Here is a 19400-nt window from a genome sequence, read left to right as displayed (position 1 = left end):
CTTGTTTTAAATGCAATTCCCCCTCCATCTCCCTTCCCCCTCCAATTCTCCCCCCTGCCCATAACATACAATGGGAAAACTGGTGGTGGAATGTACTGGGATGGGGAAGGGGGAGGCATTAGTGAGTGTGGACATTCACCATATCACAAAGATGTATTCCAGCCCATGTCTCTTTTTGTAGATTTTATTATGGCAGCCCTCATGACCAACAACACAAGCTATTGCTTAAATAATAATAATAATAATAATAATAATAATAATAATAATATCATCTTATTTTTTCTAGCCCGCCCATCTGGCTGGGTTTCCCCAGCCACTCCGAGCAGCTTACAACACATTAAAAAAATAGGAAAATGTTAAACATTTAAAACTTCTTGACACAGGGCTGCCTTCAGATGTCTTCTAAAAGTTGTGTAGTTCTTTATTTCCTTGACATCTGATGGAAGGGTTTTCCACAGGTGTTCCTATCACTTTAAGAAGCCACTTGCTCAATGTTCATGACCTTTTGTATCTTATCTAGAAGAACTGCCCATGATTAAACTTTGTGCTCTATAGGAAAGGCATGGATCCAGACCAAGTTAGTGATGCTTAGAACACACTGAAATCTACATGGAAAGCTCAAGTCCCATTAAGTCCACAAAACCCAATAGAGATTTAATTTGCTCTGAATCTAACCCCCAAATTCTGTGTTTTCAATCACTTTAGATGAAACACATCATTGTTATTCTTGCCTTTGTAGATAATAATTGTTGAAAATATGAGTTAAAGAACAGCATTATGCAGCTGGGAGCATTAACATTCTGACAATAACTTTACACAAAATACAGGTTTCAAAATTGTTTCATTTCTAGAGTAACAACCTACAGGACACAAGACACTGCTGCTGCTGCAGTGCTTTGGAGGAAGCAAGGAGAAAGCTGGCTGGCTTATCAGGCTTGAGTTAAAAGCACACCTGCAAAAGTAAACATTTCATTAGCACTGAAAAGAACAAAGCAGAGTTGTTCTGCCAACACTGGCATGTCTGGGTCTGAAGCTGCAGCATTAGGTAGAGAAAGAGCCCCTTGGCAATAAACTTTGAAGTGAGTAACTGATTTGGGGTTTTCATTTTAGAATTCTAAGCTAGTTTCTCAATGGACATCTGAGTCATTTATGAAACAGGGGGAGGAAAAGCTCCTTGCTAAAATGAAGTACATATTTTATTTCAAAGATCAGCAAGTGAAGTTGTGCTCCTGTGAAAAACTTGAGCCTCACAATGGTGGGAGAAACTTTCTCAACTTGCAGAATAATTTCACACTACCAAAGATGCAGTCCTTTTGTACTTGCACATCCATCAAATTCCTGCAATGAACTGAAAATCTTGTGTCCTCCCCATCCCTCCTGGCTGATACATGCATATTTTGGCCTCCTCTGCCAAACTCATCTGCATTTACTTAAGTCTCCCATGTCCTTCAGCCCACTCTTTCTGCCTGGCTTCTTCAAGCTATTAAAGGTTTCAAGGCTTTTCTCTATTCAGCCACCTTCCAGACCATCCCGTCAAATGGGCATCTTTGGCAGAAATAGGTGAGATGGTACAGTATGAATTAAAATTCAGATATAGCACAACCCTACCACTCATCAGGAAGTAGCTGGATAGGTTATTGCAGGAGTAAGCAATGTGGTGCCTCCAGATATTGTTGGAATACAATTCTCATTACCTGACCATTAACCATGGTCAGGGAGACTCTGATGGGAGTTGGAGTTCAACAACATCTGGAAAGCACCACATTGGCTGCCCCTGGGTTACAAGTTTTTAATATTAGGTGTTTTTTTAATGCATGGGGCCTTCGATATGGCTCCAAATATAGTCCCCACACTTTTATTCACCAAACCAGGTATAACCAGCAGAGGTCTGGCATCTTATATTAGAACTTTGTTACCTTACAAGCAACTTTGAATTCAAGATTAGTAACAGAAGAACTTTAATTTTCTACAGAAAGATTAAGTGGACAGATGATAAACAAAGAAGTTATTGGTTGAGCCATATTAAAATAATTAGCTCATTGGCACAAAAATGCCCCCCATTAGTGGGGGAAACAGAATTCTGTATACATGCTCATTTCCTTAATCACGTGTTATAGATAACGTCTCCACAAAAGGGCCAAAAAAAGGTACTGCATTTTGTTTAAAAGGTGTATTTTCTTACTCTCGAAGCTGAGAGCAACAGTTCTTTCCATGCGTGTTTCAAACAGTAAGATTATTTTAATTTTACAGTAATACAGTCATTCAAAAGCTGACGAACTTATTAAGATACTAATAACGTGAAACAGAATTGTAACATCAGCTCTATGCACCTCCTGCACATGAAAAATTCTACATGCCAGAAATAATTCATAGGGCCTTGCATCCTGCTCCAAGAGACACACTCAACAGCAAGGTATGTTTTGGCAAGTTGAATCTTTTCTACCCTCCAGGCCACTGCCTCTGTGGCCCCATATTATCACTGCAGCACCATTCTGCATTTGCATATGCGTATTTGTTTTATGTGCATAAACAAAGTAACAAAGAGTCTTGTGACACTTTAAAGACTAACAAATTTGTTATGGCATAAGCTTTTGTAAACAAGATCTAGTCCACAAAAGCTTATGTCATAACAGATTTGTTACTCTTTCAAGGTTCCACAAGGCTCACAGTAGTTTTTGCTGCAAAAGACTAATATGGCTACGCCTCTTAAAAAATCAACTTTTGCCCTGAAAGGCAAAAGTTTGAGGGCCTCGTTAAGATGTTACTTGCCCACAAATAAGCACTGAAAAGGGCCAGTCCCTATGGCAACACTCCATGTGAAGGTGGTACCATCTAAAAGCCCTTGCATGCAGTCATACTCACATATTCTCCACATGACAGGAACAATGCACAGAAAGCAAAATGCTACATAGGGATGCTAATGTTGTTTAGGCAGCAGTATATGACAGGGAAGATTTTAGACATGGAAGTTTCCATGCAGAGCACAAATGGAGATACTGTCGTCCTCCAGAGGTTGTTGGGACTTTTAAATCCCACAAGACTCAGTCAAAATAAGACTGCATGCTGATTCACAAGTTCAAAATCTCCATAATGCTACTACAAAGTGGCACACTACCAACTCTGTGTCCAGTTCCGGGAGTCATATGCTAAACAAACTGGAACATGTTCTGAGGAGAAAAACATATGAGAATACTGCAAGGCTACCAACACAGAATTGCCTGAAGGTTTGTATTGATACAGGTATGTATACCATACACAAAAGTTTTCTTACTTCAATTTCTTATAAGCAACCTACCTATCTGATCATAATGTTAATACCCCCAATAACTTCAATTTAGAACTCTGACCAAAAAAAATTCTGGGGGGGGGGGGGGTCAGGTGATCATACAACAGATTTTATTTAGCTTTAGTTTTCCAAGTTTAATTTCCCATTAGAATGTGAGTTATTTTCCTTTGTTTACTTCTTCTGATGTGTCAATAATTGTCACAAGAGATGGGTTTTTGGACACAGAGAATTGCAAAAGATTATACTGGAGAAACTCTGTGGAAGGGTATTATTCCCCAATCCTTCTCTCTAAACTACTTAGATTTTATTTACAATAAAATTGTATACAAATTGTATACAACTTAGTATACAAATTCTGTTAATAAATTAAGTGGCAAGGAGAAAAAATAATAATCGCTGGGATCTATGCACCAAATGGAAACAAAACAGACTTTTATAAAAACTTAGAAGAAAGATTGTTTGAATATATGGATCAGAAAATTATAATAATGGGAGACCTGAATGGAGTGGTGTCAATGGAAATGGACAGACTGAGAACAACAGGGGTGAGTAAAGATGGGACTTTCTTTTCAATGATTATCTAAGACTTTCTTTTCAATGATTAAGAATTGTAATTTGATTGATATTTGGAGACTCAGACACCCACTGGAGAAACAATTTACGTTCTATTCAGAACCGAATCAATCCATGTCAAGAATAGATCAGGTATGGGTCTCAAACGAATTAACCCCAAGAATCTCGGAAATTGAAATTCAACCAAGAGTGATTTCGGATCACAGTGCAATAAAATTTGAATTAAAAGGTTTTGAAGAAAGAATGTTTAGATGGAGAATGAACGACTACCTTCTAGATGATCAGAAAGTAGTAGAAAATGCTCAAAAGAATTTGTCAGAATATTTTGTAAACAACTGCAATAAGGGAACAAAAATGAGTATGGTTTGGGACGCCAGCAAAGCTGTGATGAGAGGTTTTTTTATCCAACAGAATGCCCTGAAAAATAAGAATAGAGAAAAGAATAAGAAGGAAATACGGAGACAAATAACGGAAAATAAACAAAAATTGATAAAAAACCAAATAATGAAAAGATAAGACAGAATATAAAGACTCTACAAACACAATTTGCAATGATAATAAATAAAGAAGTAGAAGGGAATATAAAAAGAATGAGACAAAGAAATTTTGAATTTGCGAACAAATCAGGAAAATGGCTGGCGTGGCAGATAAAGAAAAGAAAGGAGCAGAATACAGTAAATAAAATCATCATTGAAGGTACGGAAATAGAAAACCCGAAAGAGATCAGAAAAGGATTCTTGGACTTTTATAGACAATTGTACAAAAATAAACAAAAGAATAATATGAGAAAGATAGAAAGATTTCTAAGGGAAAAAGAAGTGCAGAAGATCCCGACAGGAAAAAAAGATAACTTGAACGCCCCAATTGAAATTGAAGAAATTAAAGAGGCGATAAGCGAATTGAAAAAAGGGAAAGCTCCAGGACCAGATGGATTCACAGCTAGATATTATAAGGAAATGAGAAGCACCCTACTTGTACCATTGAAAGAAGTTATAAACAACATTTTGAAGAATAGAGAAATTCCAGAAACATGGAAAGAGGCCTTTATCACTTTTATCCCAAAACAAGAATCGGATTTAACGCAAGTATTTCGTTATTGAACACCGATTATAAAATCTTCGCGAGTATATTAGCAAGGAGACTGAAAAAAGTATTGCAAGATTTTATACATAAGGATCAAGCGGGTTTCCTTCCTGGCACATGGATGTAGGCATGGAATTTTTTAATGGAATAAAGGCAATATATACAGAACAAAAAGCGAAGCTGATAGTAAACAATTATACAACGGAAGATATTAAAATAACTAAAGGTACAAGACAAGGATGCCCACTATCACCATTACTATTCATCTTGGTGCTGGAGGTTCTGTTAAAATCAATAAGGAAAAATGAAGAAATAAAAGGGGTGTCTGTAGGGAAAAATGAGTATAAAGTCAAAGCATTTGCGGACGATTTGGTAATGACAGTAAAAGAGCCAGAGGGAAGTGTGAAAAAAATCATAGAAGAAACAGAACAATTCGGTCAGGTTGCAGGATTTTATTTAAATAAAAAAAAGACGAAAATCATTGCTAAAAATATGGATCAAGAATTAATAGAAGAAATGCAACAAAGGACAGGGTTGGAAGTGGTGAACAAAGTGAAATATTTAGGAATATGGTTAACCCCCAAGAATATTGATTTGTTTCAAAATAACTACATACCTGTTTGGAATGGAATAAAAAGGGATTTGGAGGTGTGGGGAAGATTGAAATTATCTTTTTGGGGGAGGATATCTACGATAAAGATGAGTGTGCTGCCAAAGATGTTATTTCTATTCCAATCACTGCCGATAATCAAAGGGGCATCAACTTTTAAAGAATGGCAAAAAACAATTTCAAGATATATCTGGCAGGGTAAGAAGCTAAGGATTCAGTCTAAGCTATTGACAGATGCGAGAGAAAGAGGTGGCTTCACCCTGCCAGATTTGAAACTGTACTATGAAGCGTCATGCCTCATTTGGTTAAAGGAACGGATTAGATTAGAGAATGGAGAGTTGTTGGATTTAGAAGGATTTGACAATAGATTTGGGCGGCATGCATATCTATGGTATGAAAAGAGAAAAATTCATAAAGGTTTTGAAAACCACATTTTCTGTAGATCTTTGATAGAGGTGTGGGAGAGGTATAAAAATCTGTTGGAACCAAGACTCCCCCATTGGATTTCACCATTGGAAGTGATGAGTGTGGAAAAGATAAATATGAGGGGGAGGTAGATAACCTATGGAGAATTGAGAATTGATAGTAAGAGAGGGGGGTAAATGGAAAATGAAAACTTATGAAGAGGTGAAAGAATTTGTTTATGATTGGTTGCACTATTATCAGATTAGTGAAATGTTTAAAAAAGACTGTAAAATATGTGGATATGAAGGAAAAGAATCAAAATTTCAAACAGAGGTATTGAATAATGAGTATAAAAATTTGTCTAAAATGTATAAAATGTTGCTGGAATGGTATACAAAAGATGAAGAGGTAAAATCGGTAATGATACATTGGGCCAGAGATTTCGGTTATAATATACAATATGATGACTGGATGAAATTATGGAATGAAAGATTAAAATTTACGGCGTGTACCGCATTGAAGGAAAATGTAATGAAAATGGTATATAGATGGTACATAACGTCAGTTAAATTGGCTAAAATGTATAAAACATGTAACAAGTGTTGGAAATGTAAAGAAAAAGAAGGAACTTTCTATCATATGTGGTGGGAGTGCAAAAGGGTGAAAGGCTTCTGGGAAATGATATATAATGAATTGAAAAAGATGTTGAGATATACATTTGTTAAAAAACCAGAGGCCTTCCTACTAGGATTGGTAGGTAACGAAATTAATAGAAAAGACTGTCAACTTTTCCAATACGCGGTTACAGCAGCAAGAATACTTCTGGCGCAAAGATGGAAGCAGGAAGAAATTCCAACAGTGGAAGAATGGAGAATGAAATTGACTGAATATGCAGAATTGGATAAACTAACTGGGAAGATTCGATATCAGAAAGACCAAAAGTTTATTGAGGACTGGGGGAGATTTACAGAATATCTGAAAAGCATATGTGATGTACAGACAACACTTGTTGGTTTTGAAGAGTCTCTGTGAAAAATTAAGAAATATTGTAAAAAAGAAAGTAGGAGAAAGGAAGAGGAATGGTTAAAGGCAATAATAAGGTTAGAAATGCGTTAACAATAGAAATTTTAATGAAAGATTGGCAGAGAAACTGAGGGAAGTCAAAAATTGATGATTGTGTGATTAAATACGAGCTGATTGTATAAAAATATTTGGAAAATGAATAAAAATCAATTTTAAAAAATCTGTTAAATAAATAAAAATAAACATATTTTTACAACACATGTATAGTTTTGTACAGGATGCTGTGATGGACCTAGAACCAATTGCATTTTAAAAACACGCATATGAATGGAGGTCAATTCTATCATCAGTGACTGCTAAAATGGAATTTCCATGCTCTGTCAATATGCCTCTAATGTCCATATGTTCGGGCAAAAAAAAAAAAAAAGGAACAGTAATCTCCATCATATTTTGAGTTTCCTGAGACATCTGGCTGGCAGCTGCTGAAGATATAATGATAGACCAGGTAATCTTTTAATTTGATCTATGACAACACTTCTAATGTGCTTATACATGTGCAGAACAGCTATAGAAAGTTTACTAAACCAAATACAAGTGCTGGTTATTCAGCAAGGAAAGCAAAAATAATCCATTTCAAAAATCTATAGGTCAGGGAGCGATACAAATATTGTTTAGACTAGAACAAAGGTATTCTATGATCGAAACTTTTACAGTGGTACCTCGGTTTAAGAACAGTCCAGTTTAAGGACGAACTGGTTTACAAACTCCGCAAAACCGGAAATAGTGTCTTGGTTTGAGAACTTTACCTCGGTCTAAGAACAGAATCCGAATGGTGGAAGGGCACTAGCGGCGGGAGGCCTCATTAGGGAAAGCACGCCTTGGTTTAAGAATGGTTTTGGTTTAAGAACAGACTTCTGGAACGGATTAAGTTTGTAAACTGAGGTACCACTGTACTATGGTCTAGTTTGTCAGAAATAATGTCACCCCAAAACATCAAAACAAAGAAATGCTTGACTTTGCTTGTCATTAACGCATAGAGGTTCTGCCAGATCTAGCAGAAAGGGATGTTATTAACCTTTGACATCAATACAATCCCCAAGGGATTGCTTCATTATTATTTTCTCATGCATCCTCTATTGCATCACCGACTATCCCCACGCAGAGCAAAAGAAGCACTAGTATAATGCCTAGCAATCAATAAGCCTTTGGGTGCATAAGGCAGGGTGTGGGTGGAGAGAAATTACCGTATTTTTCGCCCTATAGGACGCACTTTTTCCCCTCCAAAAATGAAGGGGAAATGTGTGTGCGTCCTATGGGGTGAATGCAGGCTTTCACTGAAGCCTGGAGAGCGAGAGGGGTCGGTGCGCACCGACCCCTCTCGCTCTCCAGGCTTCAGGAGAGCCCCAGCGCCAGCCCCACAAGGTCGGGGGACAGAGGGAGGCGGAACGCCGCCATCCCGCTGTCTCCCGGAGTGGTTTGAGACCCCGCCGCCAGCCCCGCAAGCTCCGGGGACAGCCGGGAGACGCAGCGCGTCTTCCCGCTGTCCCCAGACCTGATCTGAAGGCGGGTGGCGGGGAGAAGAGCGCTTCTCCCCGCTGCCTGCCCCGCAAGCTCCGGGGACAGTTGGGAGGCGCAGCGCGTCTTCCTGCTGTCCCTGGACCTGGTCTGAAGGCGGACTGCGGGGAGAAGAGCACTTCTCCCCGCTGCCGGCCCCACAAGCGCCTGGGGGGGAAATAATTTTTTTTTTCTTTATTTCCCCCCTAAAAAACTTGATGCGTCCTATGGGCCGGTGCGTCCTATGGTGCGAAAAATACGGTATTACATTTGTCATAATTTCTAATCAAACCTCAAGGGAAAGGCTATCTAATCGCAGCATATGTACTTGGCTTTAAGATGAGACAATAATGGAATGCTCAGTTTCACGAGTCATAAAGGAAGCTGACTAAAAGGAAGTTCAGGATAGCCTGGGCATTTCCTGTGCTTTGCTGGCTCAAACTGAAGCAGCTTGTTCCTATAAATGACCTGCACCTTACCTTTATTACTGTAGGCAGAACAACTCTGCTGCAGAACCTCATGACTCAACATATGTAGCCACCTCTAACCATTACACAGTTTTATGATTCCCCTCCCAAGAAAACCCCACCATATAGTACAATATTATTTAATGCAAAACAGCTAATAATTAAAGTAGTAGCAGGAATGGCTAATGGGTTTGCTCTGCTGAGCAGCTGCAGGTGGGCCAAGTATGCATGGCAAGTCTCTGGCAACCTCCTAAATATGCCACTAGCCGCCTTATTTAGTTGCTTTCTTTTCCTGTCATAGTCGCTATATCTTTCTTCTCATCTATGCTGCACAACACTGTGCTGTATCATGGGGTCACTCGCTCATTCCCTTACACACTTTGCCTCTCTGAAAGGCCACCAGCCTGCTTGTTAGGCTGGGGAGAGAACTTGGCAGCTATTCCTTATGCATCCCCATTCCTTCTTGACACCAAGTGGAAACACTCCTGACACAGACTCTGGGTTCCTATCTTTTTGGTACCTTCAAAGCTGACTGTATTTTAATCTAATGAACTTGTCTCTGTTGTTGTCCAGCTTCTTTTATGACATTATGTTACTTTGTCTTAAATTATGTAGGCCAGCCGATCATAGCTGTTATTGTGGAAGCTGGAATATAAATTCCTTAAAACATATAAAAGAATTAAAATGAGTTTTTTGAAATTAAGGCTTAGTGGTACAGAAGGTGAAGGTACCCATTTCTCCAGATGTCAATTCTTTTCAGTTTGGTGTTTGTGTTTTACCATTGGAGCTTGCTGGCTGGACGTACTCCAAGGATGATATCCAAATTTGCCTCCAAATGGGATATATGCTTATTCTCCACCCTGCAGCTTCCACCCCCCCCCCCTCAGATATGCTCCAAGTCTGGAGGATTCTTTGGAGGAATCCATGACTGTTTAAAACCACAAGATACTGAAATGTATGGCACGGATCGGGCCACTGTTTCAAAATCCATATAAGGGCAATATATGTATCAGGCCAAAGAGTATGTCAGAAAATTGTATTCAACCTTTCAGGTTCCCCAAAACTTCTCATCAGGCTGAACAAAGTGAGGCAGACAGGAGAGAGAGGGAGAGAATTTTTTAAAAGTTAGCTGGTGAAAAGCTATGAGTCTGCATCCTGCAATCTTCCTAAGATGGAACATGGGAGGAGGTAGCAGACATGCAAATAAGGCTCCGTAGGTGCCATGCAGGTTTCAGGTTGCATTCGGCAAGGCCTTTGGGAAGGGAGAAACTCATGATGGCCAATTCCCCATTTCTAGAAGTATAAAAACCAGCACTTCTCCTACCCTGAAGGGAACTAGCCAGATTTTGTTTACATCTCTAAAGAATTTAATTGCATCACAACCAAGCTGCCTTGCATGTAGCAAGGCTATTCTACCCCATTTGTGTGTGGATCATGTTATTATTGCTGAAAAGCAATTGTGAGACCATTGTGCTAAGGCCAGAATGCAACTGGGATATATACCGTATTTTTCACTCCACAAGACGCACCTGACCATAAGACGCACCTAGTTTTTAGAGGAGGAAAGGGGGAAAGCCCCATTTTTTGAGGATCAACTCAAAATTGTTGAGCTTACTTTGCAAAGGGAAAAAATCCTGTTTTTAGGGGGTTCAACTCACAGTCCTGCAGCTTCTTTAGGAAAGGAAGGGGAGCTGTTTCTACAGTTTCCAGACAGATAATCTAATCATCCAGTCACATGTCGCTGGGAAAACAAACAGCCTCCGTCTGCGGAACATTCAACAATGGAGGCCGGGGCAAGGGGGCGGGGCCAGAAAGGGGGCCAGCGATCAACCACACATTCGCTCCATAAGACGCACAGACACTTCCCCCTACATTTTAGGAGGAAAAAAGTGTGTCTTAATATGGTATTTGGTTATTCTGAAGAATGCCCAGATGGAAGGGTGTTTATGACTCAGGGGTTAAGCGTGTAGCTTGGGAGCAACCCTGCACTCTAGAGATAACTACAGAATGTAGCACATCAGCATCTGCACTATCTAATCCAACCCTAAGCATGTTTATCCAGAACTTAAGTCCCACTAGGATCTATAGGACATACTTCACGGTAATATATTTAAAACTGCAACTTTGGGGCATTTTCATTTCTTCCCCAGAAATAAGGCAGTATTTAAAGATAAAACCAGTTTTGCAAGAAAATAAATATCTAGCTTTTTCCTTGGGTGCTTGGAGGAGTCAAATGAGGCCTTTCCACCTCTCCTGCTACCTTATTGGAACTTTCCCATAATCTCATTACGTTTAGTCATATTTCACATTTGAATGATTTTCAGCCTCATATTTATGGACCATGGCAGAGGGATGTCCATTCATGCTTAAGCTGCACACATAGAATTTGGTTTAAGAGGACTTCTTTCCATTCCATTTCTGGCAGCAATTTCCAGACTGCAGCTGGTGCACAGATCCCAAACAAGTGACAGAACACTTATATGCAGTGTGTGTACATGCATAAACATCTGCACACAAATGCAAGAAGGCACAAGCTTCTGACCTGCACACATAATGTCAAATAAGAAATAAACAACCCTTATATGCTACACAAGTGAAACAGTGGTTGTGTTCACATGTCACAGTAAACCATAGTTAACCATGATGTGCGGATAGTTCTCTCCCAGCATATGTGGGAAGATCAAGCCACGATGCCTGGCTTCATTTTACATCCAAATTGGGTCACCCTCCCACCACCAGTTAATTCCTAGAATGACCCTGTGAAGTAGGTTAAGAGGCTGTGATTGGCCCAAGGTCACCCAGTGAGCTTCATGACTGAGTGGGTATTTGAATCCTGATCTCCCATGTCCTAGTCTGATGCTCTAACCACTACACCACACTGACTTCCTAGAGTACTTCTGCTATGGGGCATCTATATAAATTAAGTAGGTAAATAAATATGGGGGAAATGTCACTTAGAGAAGGATCTGAAATATTTTATTTGAAGTTTGAATTTGTTTTATTCTGGATTGTTTTATTTGAAGTTTTAATATGTTGTAAACTACTCTGAGATTTTTTTCTTTAAAATACAAAGTGGTATAGAAATGAAATTAATAACGATAAATTTATTCTATTGTGGCAACTATAACGTAGGTTTAAGGTGCCATTTGGAGATTAGCTTATATATCCAACATGGGTGGGTGCCTTAAGAAGCAGCAGCTTTATATTAAGTCAATAGGGTGGCATTGCAGAAGCTTAAGGGGACTAACGTAACTACTGTAGTGTGAGTACGGGGCTGGGGGGGACCTCCTTTAATACCAACGACTAGAAAATACTGGTCCAACAAAGTAAACTGGCCATGTCGTAGCAGGAAAACATGGAAGCTTTCTTCACTCATTTTGAATTTTCAAACTATTCCACCATTGCTTATTCTACGTGTTGCAACAGGACATTTTGAGAATAAGAAATTCCCCCTCTCTTTTCCACTTGAAAAGCAATGGGATCCTTCATTATGAGCTTTCAGGATGTGGCACGAACCCCACACCCCAAGCAACACTGATCCTCACAATCCACATTAATAATAATAATCGGTAGCAGCAGCAGTTTATTATTTGTACCCCACCCATCTGACGTGGTACACAAGAACAGGTAAAGACAATGAAACACTTTTTTATGGCAGTTCTGCACACTTACCGCCCTTCAAATTATGACATTAAACACCTCAGGCACCTGGAAACAATAATAAGCTATTGGTGAAGATTGCTTCCTCCCAGATTTAACAAAATGGCACCAAACAACAACAGTCCACAGATTTGAGCAGCATTACTATTTTAGATTTTCAATATTTACATGCCAGGTAGTGTATATAAGCAATAGCCCTAGTCTAAATATAACTCCTAAAACAAACAAACAAATGCTTTTGTTGTTTTTATAATCAACAATGCTGAAACCAAAATATCAGAAGAAAAATGTCACCCAAACCCTTTTTCTTTAAGAGGCTGCTCAGGTTTTCTAAGAATGCAAACACAGCTAAAAACTGAACAGCTTGTGCATCTACAATGGTGTTGCGACAACAGAAAAGGAACAGAACTGGATTATCTTGTAACATAGAATAATTGAAAGGCAGATTCTGAATAGGAAAAGAAAAAGTACTGATTTCAAATCCCAGTACAAATGCCTCGAGTCTAACTTTTGATTTTGAGACTTGACTCTTTTATCCAACTTGACTCAAGAGGTTAGAGCTTCATTGTGGCATTGCCAAATCCAGGTCTTACAGAAAAAATATTTCATTGCCTTCACTTAGAACACCGCATTGTTTAAAAACAATGTTTCTCACAGTGCTGTTCGGGATTGCAACATTTAAAAATGGAAAGGAATTTGTAACTTGTCTCACTCAGTTTTTAAACTATTTGAACACTGTACTTACTGTTGCTTGACTTGAGGTCTCTGTGAAGGATGGATACTAAGGCTTCTTCATGCAAGTAAAGCATCCCGCGAGCTATCTGCACGGCCCAGTTGACCAGTATATGAGGAGGTATCCGACGGCCCCAATGACTCCCACTGGTGGAGGGAGAGGCCCCTGACAGAGCTCTGTTGAGGGGTCCTCCCCTAGCATATTCCATGACCAGGCAGAGGTTGGGCTCCTGCAAACTTACACCATGAAGCTCAATAATGTTGGGATGTTTCAGCATGGAGAACAACTTTGCCTCCTGCCTCACACTCTCTGCCGTGGCCTTGATGTCCTCATCTGGGTCCTGCCGCGCTGCTTTCACCGCCACTTCTTGGCCCTTCCATTTTGCTTTATAAACTTTGCCAAAGCCCCCAACTCCAATGATCTCCTGCAGTTCCAGATGCTGGAAGTTAATCTCTTCTAGAGAACCCAAATGGTCTTCACCACTGACAGGATGCCCATCGCCCATAGCTTGGGCTTGGGCTTCATGCCCAGACTTTTCCAGCAATCCCAGCGGGGGATGTTGGTAGCGTCCCGGCTGGTAAGTCACATAGTTGGCTGGGAAGATACCGAGGCGGTGGCGGATTTTGCCAGCCCACCAGCCGTCATCTCCGGAGACCGCCGCATCTTTGGAGAGAACTTCCACCACTTCCCCTCGCCGCAGGCTCAGCTCATCTTCCCCGGAGGCCTCGTAGTCATAGAGCACGGTCCAGAGCGGGCAGGAGGTACGGCCGGTGGTCCCCGAGGTCCCTTCAGCCGCTCCCTCGGAGCTCACCAAGGCCATGGTCAAGGCGGGGGCCCAGATCTCATCCACTTTGGCCTCAGCATTGGGAACAGTCAGGGAAGCCTCTGGAAGAAGACCATCCCCCTCAACGCTTCAACTGGGCAGGAATGTGATGGCAGAGGAAGTAGAGCAAGCTAGAAGGGAGCAGCAGAGGCATTGGAAGAGCAAGGGCAGGAAGTTGGAGTGTGGAGGTGGGCAGAGGATTGGGGGGGGGGAGTCAGAGAAAGGGTCATAAGGAGGAGAAAATGAATGAAAGAACTAGGTGGGGAGTGGGAGGTTTTCACAGTCCAGGAAGCCTAAACTAGGAGGCTGTGGGGGCTCAGCGGAAGGCGCCCAAGCAAGGGAGGAAGTGGAAAGGTCTCTGGTCCACAGACTGGGGACGGGAAGCAGAGAGGTTCGGGGACAAGGCAGGCCGGAAGAAGGGAAGAGAAAGAGCGAAAAGGCTTGACCGGAAGGGCAAAAGGCGAGCGCGCTCCGGGGTCTCCCAGGGAAGGCAGGAGGGGCCAGGTGAGGAGAAGGAAGGCAAAGGGGCGCGCGGGGCGGCGGCTGAAGCAACAGGTAAAGCGGCCCGCCTCCGGCAGCGAAGGCGGGAAACGGAGGTCCGGGGGGGGGGGCGAGCGGCGTGGCCCCCTCAAAGCAGCAACGCCGAGAGAGGCGGGCGAGGGCGCGCGACACGGAGCGGCGAAAGAGCAACTTTCCCAGCCAACCTCCTTCTCCGACAGCGGCTGCTCCCGAAAAAAAAAAAAAAAAAAGAAACCTCCTGGCTGGCCCCCGATTGGCTGGCCCCAGCCACGTGACGCAGGGGCCAGGTTCTGGGCGCAGGTCGGAGAGCCAAGCCGGGCAGGTGTCTGGGGCTGCTCTTGCCCTTCGCCCGGCGCAGGAGCGGCGGGAGCGAGCGGCGCGCGCGCGCGCGACAGAGACCAAGCAGCCTCTTCGGGAGAGGAAGGGGCGCCAGGAGGGCCGGGGGGGGGGCGGGCGCTGGAAGCAGAGCGCCGGCATCAAGGCTCGCTCTTCGCCTGAAACCCGGAAGGCTGGACCTCCAGTGGATGGGGGCTGCTGAGCAGGGGCTCCCCTCGGGTGCGCGCGCGCAGGAGACGGAGAAATGGGATGGAATGGGATGGGGGGGCGCAGCAGCAGGAAACTCCTGTAAACCTATTTCATAGACTCATAGAATTGTAGAGTTGGAAGGGACCCCGAGGGTCATCTAGTCCAACCCCGTGTAATACAGGAATCCTTTGCCCAGCGTGGGGCTTGACCCACCCACGACACTGAGATAAAGGAGTTGCACGCTCTACCGACTAAGCTATCCTGCTCTGAGGAACTTCAGGGTGAAATGGACGCTCACTTTCACCCCCAAAGCCCCACTTTGCCTCCTGCCTCGACTGGAATCCTGTACTCCCTGCCTCTCCAGACTAGGGTGAGGCATCATAATACGTGGTAGCTTGTTTTCAACAGCCTTGGACATGACAGGGGTCAGGATCTCCTATGTTGTTCTGCTGTACAGAGGGAGATGGGGAGGGGGTGTGTTTGTATATACTTTTAAAGCACGTTCAAAGCACATTCCTTCCCTCAAACGAATTCTGGACACTGTAGTTTATCTCCCACTAAGTTACAATCCCCAGCAATTCTGAGCAAACTACAGTGCGCAGAAAGAGAAAGAATATGCTAGAGCACTTCGTAAGCGATAGTATCCCAGGGGCATGGACACTTTAATCGCTTTGGCCCAATTCATGTAAGCTGCCCGTGTTTTGAGACCACTTTATACCCAGACACAATTCTAGGCAGAGCATGTTAGGCAGCACAGTCTTTGGGTCGCATGAATGCCTGATTTGAAACCGAGCAAAGCTTATTTACTAGCAAACCTAGTAAAATCACTGCCCCATATTGAGGTTGTGCCTAAACCTCTGACCTGAGTACACAGAAATCTGCCTTATATTGAGTTAGAAACAAACCCCCGGGTATGCAATAAGAACTAATCACAACAATACAAACACAATAGGGTAATAGTTCGTAGAAAATATATAATAGAATAATGATGTCATTCAAATTATAGGAGTAAGCCAATCAAAGTTCTTATATACAATATAACAGAGCGAGGACTGTCAAGCCGTGTGTTCAAAACAGATGTCTAAGGACAGTCTCACAATAATCTTTCAAAAGTATCAACAGAAGACGTCTCAAAAGTTTCAAAAGTAAAGTTTCTCAATAGTTTTTCAAAAGTTTCAGCGGAAGACGTCTCAAAAACCTCAAAAGGACAGTGTCTCCAGAATGATGCTACTGTTTCGTAATACAGTGGTACCTCGGGTTACAGACACTTCAGGTTACAGACTCCGCTAACCCAGAAATAGTACCTCGGGTTAAGAACTTTGCTTCAGGATAAGAACAGAAATCGCACTGTGGCAGAGGGAGGCCCCATTAGCTAAAGTGGTACCCTCAGGTTAAGAACAGTTTCAGGTTAAGAACAGACCTCCAGAACAAATTAAGTTATTAACCCAAGGTACCACTGTAGTCTTCATCAGCTGGAAATAAGATACAAGGCATACAACCAATGAATGATAACAGAACTGAGCTACCTGCGTACACATTGTAAAATAAAGCAGAATGTACAAAACAGAATAAAAAAAGGTACATACCCAATATTTTACAACAGAATATATAAGTAAGATTCATGATAAGGATCTGTGCTCACTAGATAGAGTAGTTGCTGATACTTGCTACACAGTTGCATAGGATATATGAAGTAGGCCTGGAGATGCTGGGAATTGAGCCACTGACCTTTTTCATGCAAAGCAGGTGCTACAGCTTCCCCACTAATGAACCTGGAATGAAGATCAGGAAGTGGAACTGTCTATCTCATCTGATACTTTCTTTACCTCCTTCCCAACAATCCCTGTTTATAGCCTGAGAAAATATTTGGAATTGTTGCGTTCAGTGGGGCTTGTTGGCAGCAATCTGTCTTGAGAGACAATGGAGTATGCCTCTGGGGGTGAACTGCTGCAATAACAGCACCAAAGTGACCTCTCTGGGACGCAAGCCTGCAGGAGTTGCCGGAAGGAGGCATACAAGGTGCCACTGAATCGCCTTAGGGACTCCACTCTGGATCTGTGTATTGTTTACTCCTAGGAAAATGTGTGTAAGACACTTATTAGGTCACTTATTGAGGTTACATTCTTCCTTGCCCAGGCCTTCATCCATTAAACAATCTATGGCCTTTTTAAAGTAGAGGGGACTTCTATTATGATGGTTTTCTGTGGTTGTTTTATTGCTTTTTATTATTATGCTATGTAAATTAATGTTTTTAATGTACATCTCCCTGCGATCTTCGGATAAATTATTGATTAAATAATAATAATAATATCAGATATTTCAAATATATGTCTAGTCAGAAGTAAGTCCTATTGACTTTTTATTGCCAAGTAAGTGAGCATAAGATTGCAGCCTTAATGACGCTTCCAGGCCACTGTTGTATGTGCAAGATTTGGGGGTGCTTTGAAAAAAATATTGAATAGTAATGCCACTTTTAGGGGTGATATCTAGAAGGAACTATAGAACCATAGCATTGTTTTCAAGGAAAAAGGAAGATGTTAGGAACCTCCAGGGAAACTTCCTTGGCTTGGCAGCGTTTATTTATTATTTGCATTTGCCAGTCACATAACAATAAAAAGATTTACTAAGCAACATACAATGATAGTGTAAAACAAGTTTAAAAACACAACAAATATAATAAAGCCAACCCAGCAACCATTCAGCAATAAAACCCAAGTCAGCATAAAATAAACATATGTCAGCCACTGACAGCCAGTTCAATTAACCCATCAAGAGAGCAAACGCTAAAAACGAACCACTTGCCATCAGTCTGCAGAGACTAAAATAAATTATGTATTCTCTGGAGTCCAATTCATGTAGGAGGAGCATGTTGGCAGGAAATTCTGCCTGCCACAGAGAAAATGTTAAATGCTGCCAGGTACAATTATCTTTTGAGTTCATTGAGACATTATTATCTTGAGGTTTCTTGTTAAGCTGCTTAGTACAGAGGAGCCTTGTCCTGGCCTCCAGAGTAATGCTAATAGGGAGCTGGTTGAAACTGAATGGATGCTTGAGGAGGGTGAATTAAAGCCAAAGAAGCTGCAATTCTGCTTGAACAGCAGTTCTGCTTTCAAAATGAAACCATCTAGAATTATGACGTTCCTGCCGTCATGAATTTGGGCTTATATATATTGCATGTCTAGAGCTGTGTTCAAATCAGTCCAGTGACAGCCCACTTGCAAGCAAAATGTGCAGGGCTCATTGTCCCTCAGCCACCAAATTATCTAGTATATTTTACTCCTTCACTCTTTCAATTGTCAGGTTGCAACAGGGAAGGAGAGAGGTGCCATTCCATCTGCTGGGCTGGGAGATAAACTCCATTTGTCCCCTTCCTTGAACTGTTTTTTTGTTTAGGATTGTAAGAGGTGGGTTTTAGCACCTCTTGAGAATTTATCCGAGGTGAATTTGACTTGTGTGCATGGTCGTTTGGTCAGAAGTGGCTGTGTGAAATTTCAGACTTGCTGTCACACACTGTAAATGGGCTGGGAGTTTACATGGACTGCCATTCCTCCCCTCTTTTTATTTCTTTACTCTGATGTAGTGAAATACAAAACTATTCTATTTGTGATCTCTGGTAATGTAAAAAATCCATCCAAGTCAGCCCACACAATGGGCAGATCCCTTTTATTTCAGCAGATGAAGATAAGCTGAAGTGATGAAAAGTGATCAAACATTCACTATTAAATAATATTTTAGATGAATTGCTTGAAAATGTCTAGGCTGAATCTTGCAAAGTCTATGGACATTGAAAGACCTTATTTCCATATATACTCTCATGTAATCATTGTAGTATATTATATTACACATTGTAACATGAATTCACTATATCTGGGGAAACTAGAGGAGCAGAGGACTTGGGCAGGGGAGAGGAGAGGAGGGCATTAAGTGTGTGTCTGTGGTGGTGGTGGGTGGCAAGGGGCAGAGACCATTCCAAGACCTAGGAGAGAGGTAGGATAAGGGACCATGGAGAAAGTGGGAAGGTGAAGCAGTCACACTGATGATGGGACGAAGGGAAAGAATTATTGTGAAGATGAAAAGCTAACAAGGGAAAATGTCTTAACAATAAAACTGAGTGTTCCCCAAAAGTCAACACAGCAGTA

General features: G+C 41.7%; 1 protein-coding gene across 2 annotated transcripts in view; it reads right to left on the bottom strand.

Annotated features, from left to right (window-relative positions):
* The window catches only part of MAP3K21 (mitogen-activated protein kinase kinase kinase 21), a 35860-nt gene extending 20883 nt beyond the window's left edge, over positions 1–14977 (bottom strand). The window contains exon 1 of one of the 2 annotated variants that reach the window (XM_080997666.1): positions 13407–14977. In XM_080997666.1, the coding sequence (XP_080853792.1) occupies positions 13407–14214 (808 nt within the window). In that variant the 5' untranslated portion in view covers positions 14215–14977. The remainder of the gene's footprint in view (positions 1–13406) is intronic. The other variant, XM_080997667.1, reaches the window with a different exon arrangement.
* Between the last annotated feature and the right edge of the window lie 4423 nt (positions 14978–19400).

This window comes from Podarcis pityusensis (genome assembly GCF_964106645.2).
Source record: "Podarcis pityusensis genome assembly, chromosome: 3".
In the NCBI taxonomy this organism is placed as follows: domain Eukaryota; kingdom Metazoa; phylum Chordata; class Lepidosauria; order Squamata; family Lacertidae; genus Podarcis; species Podarcis pityusensis.
The sequence above is the reverse complement of the archived record's forward strand: the minus strand, read 5'-3'. Positions and strand labels throughout refer to the sequence as shown.